Raw genomic sequence first — 14657 nt, forward strand, 5'->3', positions numbered from 1 at the left:
TTTCAGAGAAAGTGTCTGGATGTGAAGCAGCTGCTGAGGAGTGGAGTGGGCTGTCAGCACATTCTGTCTTCACTGACTGGACTGAGCTGGACGTTGAAGCAGTGGTGAGTTGTTATTATGTTTTATTTACATTTTTATGGAAAACTCTCTTTTGTCATAACCAAAAAATTCACAGTGTATAGCTACACAATTTCTTGTACAGTAACGATTAAAAAAATTTATTTAAATTTCACACATTTACTATAAATCTGTAATTGTTTAAAAATATGTTTTATGTGAAAACTTCCATTTTGATAATTGAAGAGCTTTACAGAATGTTGCTTTAGTCTGTGACGTGAAGTCATGAGGTAACAGGAGCAACTTTCACAGTTTAAAACAAAAGCTTTTCATCTATAGTCAACTTTCTACCAGAAAAATATACGAAGGTCGGATTAGTTCAATATATATATTTTTTTTTTGTTATTGTTGGTTAGAAAAATAAAAGAACATCAAATCAAATGGGAAGATACAGTATTTAAAGTACCATATTTTTCTGACCATAAAACACATTTAAAATCCTTTAATTTTCTCAAAAATCGACAGTGAGCCTTATAATCTGGTGCGCCTTATGTATTAATTCTGGTTGTGCTCACTGACCTCGAACTGATTTTATGTGGTTATTGTGAATGAGTTGGATAAAGTTTGACATATCGGACTGTTTTGTTTCGCTTAATGCACCTTATAATCCGGCACATCTTATGTATGAAAATAGACTCGTTCACTGATAGTCCGAAAAATATGGTATACTTCTTAGAGATTATTCAGTTAATATATAAAATACCATAAAAGGAGAGTATTATTATCAGCTTTAGTGTTTTTTTTTTCATAAGACATTTTTCTAAAACGCACATTTCTGATCTGGTGTACTTGTCTGTCAGACGAAGATGCAGCAGAGAGTTTAATCGTAGTCGTAGAAAGTAAGGAAGAAAATAATGGTTTTAAATCTGAAGGAGACTATTACAGATATTTAAAGGCTACTTGACTGTTTGTTGGACAAAGGTTAGTTACACACTGACGGATTGACAGGAAAAGTGGATGAGCCTCAAAGTTTCTGCGACTGAAGATATAAAACTGAAGCGTCATGGCTTCAGTCACAAGTTGTATTTTTTATTATAGTAGAAGGGCATAAACAAATGTATCTGTCTGTAAATGTCTCAAAGTACCTTCAGATGTTACTTAGATAACTTCTTCTGCCTCCAGTGGTCATAAATACATCTACCTCTCTTCAACAGATCCACTAAACATCTGGAATCAGCAGAAACTTTTAGACAGAAGGCATCAAAAACAGAAAATGAAGCATCAGTCTGACAGTGAGTCATTCAGACCAGTTTTCCTTCCGGTGGATTACGTCGTCTTTGGTGCCATGCTGTCCGTTTCCATGGCGATAGGGCTTTTCCAAGCCCTGAAGAAGAGGCCAATGGATTCCTCTGTAGGAATCTTCTTCACCGGTGGTCGGAGCATGCCAGCTGTGCCTGTCGGGCTGTCGCTCTGTGCCAGTTTCATGTCAGCGGTCCAGGTTCTTGGTGTTCCCTCTGAAGGGTTTCGCTATGGCTTTAAATTCCTCTACATGTGCCTCGGACAAAGCATCAACTCTCTGCTGACTGCCTACCTGTTCCTGCCAGTTTTCTTCCGCCTGGGCATCACCAGCATCAATCAGGTCACAATCCAGATGATGATCAACTTATTTGATGAAATAACAAATGTCTACTGTAATAAAGTTTGCTAAAGTTTTTTTTTTTTTCTTAAAAGCCTAAATTTTGATGCGGAAAGTTAAATCTAAATAATGCCAGCTATGGTTTTGTGTACCAAATTTGTTTTTGTTCCAGTACAATCTTTTAGACTGCAATTATGGTCAATTACATCAGTAGATATAATTTAGATTCTTTGATGAGAAAACAATGTTTGTCTTTTGTCCAAACTGCTTTTAAATGAAAAACATTTTAACTTCTCTTCAAATGTATGTAATGTTGAGTTACTGGGGATAATACCCAAACACATTCCAGTGTAGAATTAAGCCCAAGTTCCGCCTGAAATGAAAAAATTCCTCGGAGGCTCATCAAAAGTGACAATTTTAGAAGGTGAAGGATGAGGAATGTTTGCACAGATCCTCTCTGATGTTACGACTCTGACCATCTGCCTGTCACAGTATTTGAAGATGAGATTTGGCAAAGGGATGCAGCTGCTGGGGAGCTTCCAGTTTCTTCTTGCAACGGTATGATCTGTCACTCAAGGTTCAGAAAACTGAGTGCTCTTACAAACAAGCTCGACAAGTTTTTAATGTAAATTTATTGACTGGTTCAGACTCAAACACTACTTTTCTTTTTTTCTCAGCTGCTTTACACAGGGATTGTCATCTACGCACCGGCACTGATATTAAACCAAGGTATTTAAGTGGATTTGTGGTATATTCACATTTATTTGGCTTTTGTTTTGATTTTATTTCCATATTTCCTTGCAACTTATTCAAAGTCCATTTGTCTTGTTTGTTCATTCATGATAACAGTGTTTTATTGTATTGTAGCAGTGGGACAAGGGGAAATGCCTCTGTCTGTCCACTCGTGAGCTTGTGAGCTTCATAATATACGTTTAGTACCAACTTCCATTTTAGTGTGTGCCTGCAAGAACAGGCCCTCAACACAAAAGCCGTTGAGGCCGGGGTCTACTATATCAGACAAGACCCAAAGTGCAGGCTGTGCAAATATGTCTCTGAGACAGTCCAAGTTTGACCCAGGGAATGTCCATCCATCCATCCATCCATTATCTTCCGCTTGTTCTGCAGTCGGGTCGCGGGGGCAGCAGCTTGAGCAGGAAGGCCCAGACATCTCTTACCATTAACCTCTTCCAGCTCTTCGGGTAGGATTCCAAGATGTTCCCAGGCCAACGGAGAGACGTAGTCTCTCCAGCATGTCCTCGGTCTTCCCCAGGGTTTCCTTCCAGTCAGACATGCTCCAAACATTTCCCTAAGGAGGTGCCAAGGAAGCATCCTTACCAGATGCCTGATCCACTTCAACTGGCTCCTCTCGATGTGGAGGAGCAGCGGTTCTACTCCGAGTCTCTCCCAGATAACTGAACTTCTCACCCTATCTCTAAGGGAGAGTCCAGCTACCCTATGGAGGAAACTCATTTCAACCACCTGTATCCACAATCTCATTCTTTCGGTCACTACCCAGAATTCATGACCATAGGTGAGGGTATGGACCGACTGGTAAACAGTGAGCTTTGCCTTACAGCTCAGCTCTCTCTTCACCAATACAGAACACCTGCACATAGCCTGCAATACTGTAGATGCTGCACCAATACATCTGTCAATTTCACGCGCCATTCTTCCCTCACTTGTGAACTAAACCCCGAGATACTTGAACTCCTCCACTTGAGGCAGAACCTCACCCTCGACCTGAAGAGAGCAATCCACCCTTTTCCAAATGAGGACCATGGCCTCAGATTTGGAGGTGCTGATTCTCATCCCAGTCGCTTCACACTCGGCTGCGAACCGCTACAGGGAGAGCTGAAGATTACGGCACGATGACGCCAACAGGATCACATCATCTGCAAAGAGCAGAGCTGGAACCCTGAGGCCACCGAACTGGAATCCCTCTGCTCTCTGGCTGCACCGAGAAATTCTGTCTATAAAAGTTATGAACGTAATATTTGACAATGGGCAGCCCTGGCAGAGTCCAACTCCCACCCTGAAGGGGTCTGATTTACTACTACTTTGCAAACCAAACTCTCGCACCGCTTGTATATGGGACTGAACAGACCGTAGCAACGGGCCCTCAGTCCTATACTCACAGAGCACCCCCCCCCCCCCCAGTGTACCTCAAGGAACATGGTCGAATGCCTTCTCCAAGTCCACAAAACACATGTAGACTGGATGGGCAAACTCCCATGACCCCTCAATGACCTTAGTGAGGGTAAAGAGCTGATCCAGTGTTCCACGGCCAGAATGGAATCCACATTGTTCCTCCTGGATCTGAGGTTCGACTAACGATCGGACCTGGGGAATGTTTAGTCATGCAATAGGAAAAAAAATGCTCAAAAACATTTTTATATCTGATTATTACCACCATCACCAACCATTTCAATCAATATTTAGAGCAACGATGTTCTTTACTTCTCATAAAGGATCAATGAAGATATTTCACTTGTTTTTCTTAAATAAAAAATGCATGATTTTTTTAGGTCCACTGGAAAAACCTACATAGTGAAACAATTACATTTATACAAGAAATTGATTTTCTTTTAGATTTTTTTTTTCTTTTCAAGGAGTGATGTTTATAAATGAACTTGAGACGCTTATTTTGTTTGGTGTCAAATTGGCTCTTTGGTGTAAAATCAAGACAAGTGAGTCATGAGGATTTGTGATGAAAATAAACTTTATTCAACCACCGTTTTTAAGCCATAAATGGACAAAATAACAAAATAAGGGATTATCAACATGAACACAAGTGCATGTGTGTCTGAGTCTCCACAGACAACAAGTGATATGACATCAAGTTGTGATAGCAAGTACTATGTGATGTTCAAAACCAGAAATACACAAAACTGAATGAGTGGAAACGAACAAGATGTATATGTTTGGTCATTTACATAACACAGGAGGGACATGTCATCACAGTGTACTTTGTGTAAATTAATTTTCCATCTATTTTTACCTATTCCTTCAAGGTCATGGAGAGCTGGCAAATCTCAGAGAAGGGGTGCACCCTGGAGTGTTAGCATATCAGACATCCAATCATGCACTCGAATCAAAAAATAAATTGGCTGACTAATCTAAACTTAATCAAAACTGGAGTACCCTGAAAAAAGCCACACATCCCCAAGAAGAACTCCACTCAAAAAGGCCCCAGAGAGGAGTCAAAACTGGTCCTCATGCTGTGAGATAACTACCAATTAATTGTTTCACTGTGCATACCAGAACACCTTTTGAATATTCAGTAATGTCTTATTTTCACTTCCTGGGGATGAAAAAAAAAAAGTTATCAAGACTCGTTTAAAAATTTTCTTTTGAAAGGTCTTTGCTTCATAAAATATACTGCCGACAGAACCAAAAAAGTCCATGCTCAATAATCCAGGTATATAATCCAACAATTTTCAGTCAGGTCATCTGGACAGTTTCTTTTTTTTTTTTTTTTTTGCTGAAACATTTCACCTTCCATCCAGAAGGCTTCATCAGTCAAGGAAACACACAACACAACACTGATTCTTCCCCCAAACAGCTTACTCCAAAGTGGAACAAACCAGTTATGTTGGTGCTAACATGGTGTCTTTGGTACGCCCCCTCCTGTGGAGCCGGCCCTCTTCCTCGTCGACAGTCATGTCAAACTGGTTCAAAACCAAAAAAGTCCACGCTCAATAATCCAGGTATACAATCCAACAATTGTGAGCTGACTGACAATTGTTGGATGCTGCAGACAGGTTATGCGGCAAACAGCTTAAATAAAGTTTAACAATGATGAAAAATGTCTGTCCCTTAGCACAAAGCATGATGACTTTTGTTAAAATGTAATTTAATTTTGGGAACATTTCAGTTCACTTTAACACACTTGAACTTTTGCAGCCACTGGACTCAACATGTGGATGTCTCTGTTTTCTACGGGGATCATTTGCACCATGTACACCACACTGGTAAGGACACACTATTACCATCCTGGGAAGTTGGAAAATGCTCCACAAATCCACATTTCTGAATATTATCTAACCTCATGAGGAAACTGGGGCCATATTTGTTGATTTTCTCACTTCGTGTGTCCTTCTTCTCCTTCGCCTGTGTGCAGGGGGGCATTAAGGCCGTGGTCTGGACTGACGTGTTCCAGATCATTGTCATGTTGGCAGGTTTCATGGCAATTTATATCCATGGTACAATTCTGGTTGGTGGTCCTGCACAAGTACTGAAGATCGCCTACAATGGCTCCCGGATCAATTTTAATGAGTACCTAATTTATAGTTTTATTCTCTAGTTACATTTACACTAATGTGTGCACAGATTTATACATAAAGTCCGGTTTTCCTAACAGCTGGAATAAGAATCTGAATAGCTGTGATATTAAAGGTGTTCTCGGATTAATATAGCTGTATAGATTGGAGAACCATCTAAAGTTTAAACAATCAAAAAACTATTATAAAAACAACATTCAAACTGGATGTTTTTCTTGAATTTGAAACATTTAAGTTAGTTTTTATTAGCATCACCCACAATGTCCCAAATAGAAACAACGTTGTACAATTTTCTGTAAGTCTTCCAGAGCATCAGTTCACTCAATTTAAATTTAGTTGTTTTATAGTCGTAATGTAAAAACTTTTTTTATCATTATGTTAACAAGTGTTCTTCATTTTCTTGTACAGTTTTGACGTTGACCCACGGAAACGATACACTTTTTGGAGCCTCTCTGTTGGTGGCTCACTGGTTTGGTTGTCCATGTATGGGGTAAACCAAGCGCAGGTCCAGCGCTACATCTCCTGCCGCACAGAGCGAGATGCCAAGTGGTGAGGCCTGACAGGCATTTACATAAAGTATCTATGAATTAAGATTAGTTGTGTCAGTAATTCATTATTGCTGGTCAGAGAGGTTAACAACAATTTCTGCATTCAACAAGTGAAAGGCGGGAACAGTCTAAAGCTAATTATTGAGATTATCTTAAAACAGAACAAAACACTACTGAAAAATGAAAATCAATGTTAACTCCTTGATTCCTTTTTTCTACTTTCATCAACAAGCATCACTTCAGTACTACAAATTTCACTGTAAATATTATGTGCAGTGACAATAAAGGCTTTCTATTCTAGTCTATTCTCAAGGATTTGGGGATCGCATGAATTGATCTTTGAATTAATATTAGATTTGGAAAAATAATGACTCATTAAAATTTTTAAACCAGATAGGTGAGCTGCAGTTTAACAAGACTGGGATCTTCACATGTTAAAGCAGGTAAAATAAAAAAAGTTATTTGAATAGAAAGTTAATGTATGGTTCTAAATAGGCTGGCCTTGAAAAACAGGTGAGAGCCGAGGATGGATCCATGAGGTACAACAAAGCTCAGCTGAGTCACTGCAAACACCAAATTATTAAGAGTGATGTGAGTGTTTGTGTTTCAACACAAACCTGCTTTGGAGAAGATCATGTTTAAAATATCAAACTGTTTGTGCTTTAAAAAAAAAAAGGCTGAAACTTTTGGATCAAGAGTAAAACGTCATGCTTTGTTCTGTGTAAGAATTAAAAAACACATTTTTAAATCTAGAAAAACAGATTGAAATAACCATCTCAATGATGTTTCACAGAAACACAGTAAATAAATCTGTTTTATTGCACAAAAAATAAGCCGGATTCCCTAAAACGAAACATGTTTTTTGTTGGCAGGGCTCTTTTTGTGAACCAGGTGGGTCTGTGCTTTATTGTTAGCAGTGCGGCAACTTGTGGGATCGTCATGTTTGCATATTACAGTTCCTGTGATCCACTGAAGTCTGGGAAGATTTCTACACCTGACCTGGTACGTAGATTCCTCTGAACAAGGACAAATGATCACGTCTCTGTATAACTCATGAGTAGTTGAGGTTTTCGGTGTTTTTTATTCACTGATGATGAGGTTGGTTCTGTAGTCATTTGTCCAAAGAGGGGAATTGAAAACACCCTCCGACAGACTATTCGTTTGTCTGCCTGTCTTGTGAGCTGGATAACTTGAAAAATAAGTGATTGACTTTCATTTTAGTGTGTGGCTACATCAAGGTGGAAGAAAGGACCATATATTGGGTTGCCAAGTCAGAATCCCAGATGGCCACCGCCATGTAAACTGACCCCACTGATCATTTGAGGAAAATATGCTTTCTAGTTTTTATTTTGCTTAAAATTATAGTTTTCTCAAATGATTGTAGCGGCCGATTTATTTATCTATGGTGGCCAAGACCACCATTGACCACTCCCTGGTGCCACCATTGCACCTGGTGGTGGATTAAAATGCTCCCTCCGCTCTCCAGGATCCATCACTCCACCTCAGACAAGTATAAAATAAGAATATATAACTCTATTTTTATACACATTGTAACTATAACCACTTGAATATATTGCACTAAATACATTAAAGTTTAGCAACATTCCCTTTCTCAGTTCCTGTCAAGAAAAACTCATCTTGGAAACTACAAACATTCATCATTCAAATTCCTCAGCGATGGGCGACATTGACATACCGCTTGTTTGTTTTTTAGATCAACATATTTCTTAAAATTATAATAAAGTTTAACATTTCAAAATCCAAGTATACTCATATTTTTGTTTGCATTTTTTATTTTCCTAATTAACGTTTATGAGAAGGACATACCATAGGTTTCTGTGCCATCCCCATGTACAGTTTGAAAGCGTCACATTTTCCAAGATTATGTTAGACAAAAGCCTGACACTAATAGTTCTTATTCTACTTTACTCCCTGCTCATCTGGTGAAGTACATGCCGTTCTTTGTGCTGGACATATTCAGAGATCACCCAGGTTTTCCAGGCCTGTTCCTCGCCTGTGCATACAGTGGAACTTTAAGGTATTTCAACTTGATTCTCTCTGAATCTATAAGTTTGATTTCTCTCCAATGAAGGGAACCTGTGGTGGAACATGGGCTTTTATTATAAAACCCAGGAACTTGTATTTTATATTTTGTTTTCTGCTGATTTTTTGGTGTTTTGCTTTTTACTCCATACATCTTGCTGGTAATGAGTTCAGCGGTTTATTGTTGGCGTTTATTATCTCCACGTTGGTGATAACCATACTTATGAACATTTTTATCAATATGATGAAAGTTTTGTTTTGTTACTTACATTTAAGCACAATATTTACTGTAAACATTATTGTAAATTTGCACGGCTAATTTACTTCAAATGTATTTCTTTATTGGTGACTGTCTTTTTTAGCACAGTCTCCACAAGCATCAATGCCATGGCTGCAGTGACGATGGAGGACCTGCTGAAACCTTGGCTGTGCCACATGACGCAGAGGAAACTGATGCTCATTTCTAAAGGACTCTGTAGGTTCTCACTGCTGAATTATCACTTTAACATTCCTGTGGCCCACCAGTGGACTGTCATCTGGTTTCTATACAACCTTTACTCGTAGAAAAGCACTGTGGAAAGATGGTGCTCATGAAACAAGCTTTTGGAAAGCTGATATTGTAGAGTGATGTAATGTATTTCACAAAAAAAGCAAAGGCAAACCTCCCCAAAAAAGGGGAAAGTGAATGAAACATAACCATCCATAACTGACCAATTTATAGTTGCTCGACAATATACATCATATTACCCCAACTTGCTGTCATTGATAATTGTCCCAACAAGCAATTTTAGTGACAATTTTAGACCCATGTTTTGCTTTTTAATCTATTCTCACAGATCACTGCTGTTTCAATAAGACAGCAGCAGTTTTGATTGTTTTCTCTCTTGTGCTTTTATTGCAAATAAACATTCCTCGTATTGTGATTTCAAAATAAAGGCAGAATAAGTTTTTGACTGTTTGACCTCTAACGTTGAGTCCACAGGTTACAAAATAGAAAATAATAACAAAATACTTATATTTATTTATAAAGATTTTGTCGTGTATTAGACATACTTTTTTAAAACTTTAAAGTTTTACTTTTTGTGTGTGGTTTTTTTTTTTTTTTTTAAGGAAATTTGGACTATAAATATGCACAACATCAAGCTTGATTCTATTTTTAATTATTTACTAGAAAAAGTCAAACATTTATATGAACTCAAACTACCCACTACTCCTAAATGGCCCCACTGCTGCGATGAGTGGATTTGACTTTCATGGTCTATAAACGAGTCTAACCAAATACCAGTTTACCTTTAACTTGACCATGATCTAATGAACATGTTTTAATAAGTAAAGAAAGTCTTCATATATTGAACACACATCTAATTTATGAGTGTCAAGAGTTTATGCTTTTTTTGTTGTTGTTGTTGTTTTATTAAACTTTTTCCAGGAAGGAAAAGTTTTTAAGTGAACATGTGTTCCTAAATATATTCAATGAAGACAATATAAACCAGAAGAACCTATATTTTAAAACACTTCTAATGTTTCTTTGTGTTTTCTCAGGAAAAGTTATTAATAATTATTTATCTGATGTGAGATCGTGTATGTTTTTTCAATATATTCTTTATGTTCTTGTCTCTAAGCCTTGATGTATGGAGTTGGTTGTATCACAGTTGCAGCTCTCTCCTCCTTCCTGGATTGGGGAGTTCTTCAGGTAAATCACACAGAATAAAATCCCTTCAAAACAAACTACAGCAGCACAAATACTTTTAAATGGACATAATAAGCTTTATCACAACTGCAACCTGAAGATGAGAAAAGTTGAATAATTAATGCTAATGTTTAATTTAATGTCAAATCAGATGCAGTAGGTTTTAAAGAGCAGTTCTGCTTTATATCTCTGGACACTTTGGTTATTTTGTTTCTTCTTTTGTTTGTCTCTTCTCTGCAGGGCTCGTTCACTGTCATGGGTGTGGTCAGTGGTCCATTGCTTGGTGTATTCATACTTGGAATTTTTGTGCCAGCGACAAATCGGCTGGTGAGTGACTCAATTAGCTTAAAAAAATAAGCAGTAAGTTTATTTTGGCTGCTCTCTCTTCAGGGATTGCCACAGTGAGCAAACTCACATGAAAGATTTGGCAATTGTTTTATGATGGATGCCTTTCCTGACACAACCTGGGCTTGAGCCTGCAACCTCAAGATTACAAGACAGCAGTACTGACCACCAAGCTACCACAGCCTGCAGCTTAAAAACATAACTGTAGTGGTTGTGTTATGTTCCTTGGTGTCTAGCACTTCTGGTATTGTGTTTATGGCTGCATCCCCTTGCTTCTCTGTTTCTTTCTTTACAGGTTTTGTGTTTCCTTAAGTATCTGGCTCCATCTTGTGTCATGTTTATGTCTTGTGTCCTCAGTCTTTGGCATCTGTGATTACTCACAGGTGTCTTCACTTTGTCTAATTGGTGTTTTCCTGTATTTAAACCTGTGTGTTTGTCTCACTCCTTGTCCTGGCATTGTGTACTGTCCACTGGTGATGTCCTGGTATTGTGTACTGTCCACTGGTGATGTCCTGGTATTGTGTACTGTCCACTGGTGATGTCCTGGTATTGTGTACTGTCCACTGGTGATGTCCTGGTCTGCTCCTTGTGAACTTCTAGTCACTCATGCAAGTTTTGCTGCACTGACAGCTTTTTGTTTTGGAAAATAAAGTCTTTATTTTATATTCTCCTCAGTCCTCGACTGTCTGCCTGCACAACTGGGTTTACCAGCACCAACCCGTTACGACAATAACTGATAACCTATAATGTACTATACAATTTTCTATAAGAAATGGAGCTCTCAAATAATGCTTTAGAACAAACTCTTACCAAACAATGCAACTCAATTATCTAAAGACAGATTAAATCAAGATGATGTAAGACCAAGACATCAATCCCTCCATTGTTGGTAAGCATTTTGGTAAAGTGCCAGTATGTGGTATGGTCTACATCCGTACATTCGTATTTGAACTTCCTCTGGTTTTCTCCACCACCCCCTTTAACTTCTGATCTGCTCAAGTCATTTTGACAACCCTTTTTACAAATATACATCCTCACTAGACGGAGCATCACGTATACTTTTCATCACCCAAACTTCAAGGTCAAGGTTACAATTTAAGATCAAATTTTACACGAGGTCTTTGCTTGTCCAGGCCATTGCTATAGATTGCTGTAGTGTTGTGTAATAGTCAACTGGTACATTATGGGCTGTATGCAGTATTCTTGTTAATTCTTAAAATGGTTTTATTTGCAGATGCAGGATTTGACCAGATGGTTATGAAGAAATAACTACGAATCATTCAACCTTTATTTATACAGGTTAATCCCATTGAATCTCAGGGACTCATGTACAAGAGAGACCTGACGATCTTTGCTGCATTCATTGATTCTCAACCTCAACTGACCTTTGAGTGTTCAGACTGGTTATAACAAGATAATATAATGAAATAACTTATTTTTGTTACAGGGGGCATTCTCGGGAATCTTAGTGGGCTTCTGTGTCTCTCTGTGGCTGGCTGTAGGGTCGACTCTTTACCCCCCCAGTGAGGAGACAATGGGTGTCCTGCCCAGCTTCACAGGAAGCTGCAGCTCTGCTAACGTCACCCTGAACAGCAGCTCCAGCCCCGAACAACACTCCATCTTGACCCCACTTCATCCCAGAGACGAAAGGTCAGTCACGTCTTTTTTATAAAGTCAGCTCATTTAAATTCAGCAGCGTGTGTAAAAATAATCTGATGTCTCAAATCTCCTCTAAAGGCTCCTTTCCTTTTGTCCTTTTAAATAATACACATAAGATTAACACCTTCTTCTTTTTGCAAATCAGTTTTGTCATCTTCTTTTTAACCCATTTGCATGAACGCTTTACAAGCTGCTTTGTTTAAACTGTTATTTTTTATCCCTCCTGTTTGTCCACTCAACACCAGCGGTATTGATAACTTCTACTCCATGTCTTATCTCTATTTTGGAGCCATGGCCACCAGTTCAGTCGTACTGGTTGGGCTCATTGTGAGCTATGCAACAGGTAAAATGAACTTAAGATGAAATAAAAATATTTGTTTAAATTATTATCTCTGACATAGTTTATATGTTTCTTCACAACACAGGACCAACAGAGAGGAGTCATATTAAAGATGGTTTGCTGTGGTGGGACCTGAACAATATTAAAAAAGTGGAGATCCCAGCAGAACGCAACGTGAGCATGTTGTTGGTTTTTCTTCAGATTGATCATAAAACCCACTCTGACATCGTGTAATATTGCCTGAGTTTACACATAATACAACTCTGTTATTTCTCATCCTAAGATCTTTGTTTAAAACTGTGGCATGAGGTTGCGATAGACAAAGCTTTTCCTTAGTTTACACATTTCCCAGGAGAAATTGATAAGTCGGCCTGTTCGAGGCCAACCAAGGAGACCGATTCAGATAATCCATAATAGTTGATATATCCAGGCAGAGTATTTTTCTGTCAGCCTTGAGTCTGTACTGGTACTTCGAAAGTCCGAAATGGCCAGATTAGAGTGCATTCTGCTGGTCCGTGCTTACGAGCCTCTTCAAGGTCGTGTTCATGCTAAGTCCCAAAGCCGCAGGTGGCCTGTGATTCAAATCACTTCCAATTTATGGTTTCGCTCATAAATCAGCTGATTTTGAGTCCTCAAAGCACAAACCAACCTTCACATATGCAGCAGCCTGACGAGGTCCAAATTAGCTATGACCGCCTTCTTTGTTCGTTGATAAACCAGGATCCAGACTATTCCAAAAACAGGAAACCTGTTATCATAAATCCAAATATATGCAATTTCGGCGTCCTCGATCACCATCAGAGATAGACACCTCACCCCCTGAAATTTATCCAGCTGCATGCGTGTCGTCCGAGCAGATGAGGGTTCTCCAGGACCCTGTTGCTTTGTTGAAAGGATTTTGTAATTTACGTCGAAAGTCCAGTTGGTCTGATCCAAAACAGTAGTTTTCATTTCGGAAAGGTGTAAAAATAGGAGCTGCTCCGATACACAGACAGCGAGCAAAAAAGCAGGAGGAATGCGCCTGCGGGGAGGAATGTGTGCGCCTCGTTAGAGAGCTAATGAGCATGTTTCTAATGAAGTTTATTTATTTACCAGCCATAACAGTTTTATGTCAAGGAGTTCATGTAATTCTTGTACATTTAGTTAAATGATTGCTTAATTCACATTTATAAATTTGTGTTTGACCTTAGACCTGTGAGCTGGTTCCTTGTTTTACACCCAATGCATGCTGGGATAGAATGCAGCCCGTGGACCTGAGAAGGAATGACCAGGTAAGAAAATTCAATAATAAAGAGCACATGATTACCAGCCACTATAAATAAGTGTTAGCATAGTTAGAATTATTATTAATAATCACTTTGAATGTTGGACTTTAATTAAAAAATACAGCGTTTTGTTACAACGGGTAATTTAAAACAACATTTTTGTCTGTCTTCAGGGTGGCAGAATGCCAGAGAAACTACAGGCAGCACCTTTGATGGACCTGCACAGACAGGACGTGTTGTACAAGTAACAATAAAATACATGTTTTGCATTTCATTAAAACACCATCAACATATTTCCTTTCTCGTGACAGCATTTACAGTGAGTTCCCGACACCTCTCCTGTTCATCTCCTTGGTTGAATATGTTCTTGATTTTTATGTCTGCGGGAAACCTGATCCACGACTGGAGTTAGTTTTATGATTTCTTAGAGCCATGGGCTGTAATCAGACACTTTCAGGTGCGATGAAAGAGTTCTCTCATTCTGGGGTGTTTCATATCAGAGCAATGTGCACCTGTTCTTTGTTCACAGCTGCACCACGGGGAACAGGAAGATTGAGTTTAAACCGTCTTCATAAACAGTAATTCAACTCGTTACCACATTTTGTACCGTGAATTGAATGGTTGCAATAATGCTTTTATTCAAAGGAGCCCAGCTTCCATTCAAAGGGTTCTTTTATTTAAAAAAAAAAAAAAAAAAGAAGAAGGGACTCAACTTGTGCTGCAGAATGTGTTGCCAAAGTGGCATGAATGGTATTAACCAGAATATGTTTATTAAAACCAAAAGACAACAAGGT

At 38.7% G+C, this 14657-nt stretch overlaps 1 protein-coding gene across 1 annotated transcript; it reads left to right on the forward strand.

Annotated features, from left to right (window-relative positions):
* Positions 1-1330: 1330 nt before the first annotated feature.
* slc5a5 (solute carrier family 5 member 5) lies at positions 1331-14111 on the forward strand. The gene is made up of 16 exons (XM_037697824.1): positions 1331-1696; positions 2186-2251; positions 2371-2422; positions 5597-5664; positions 5814-5968; positions 6382-6522; positions 7394-7523; positions 8471-8559; positions 8927-9039; positions 10187-10257; positions 10495-10581; positions 12047-12249; positions 12504-12601; positions 12684-12772; positions 13789-13869; positions 14037-14111. The coding sequence occupies exons 1-16, from the start codon at positions 1331-1333 to the stop codon at positions 14109-14111; spliced, it is 1884 nt and encodes a 627-aa protein (XP_037553752.1).
* Positions 14112-14657: the final 546 nt, after the last annotated feature.

The sequence above is a fragment of the Nematolebias whitei genome, chromosome 3 (genome assembly GCF_014905685.2).
Source record: "Nematolebias whitei isolate Nwh7 chromosome 3, NemWhi1, whole genome shotgun sequence".
NCBI lineage: Eukaryota > Metazoa > Chordata > Actinopteri > Cyprinodontiformes > Rivulidae > Nematolebias > Nematolebias whitei.

Coding starts and splice junctions, on each gene's coding strand:
- slc5a5 (XM_037697824.1), top strand. CDS start 1,331: ATGAAGCATCAGTCTGACAGTGAGTCATTCAGACCAGTTTTCCTTCCG. Junction 9,040..10,186: donor GCTCATTTCTAAAGGACTCT/GTAGGTTCTCAC, acceptor CTTGTCTCTAAG/CCTTGATGTATGGAGTTGGT. Junction 13,870..14,036: donor ACCTGAGAAGGAATGACCAG/GTAAGAAAATTC, acceptor GTCTGTCTTCAG/GGTGGCAGAATGCCAGAGAA.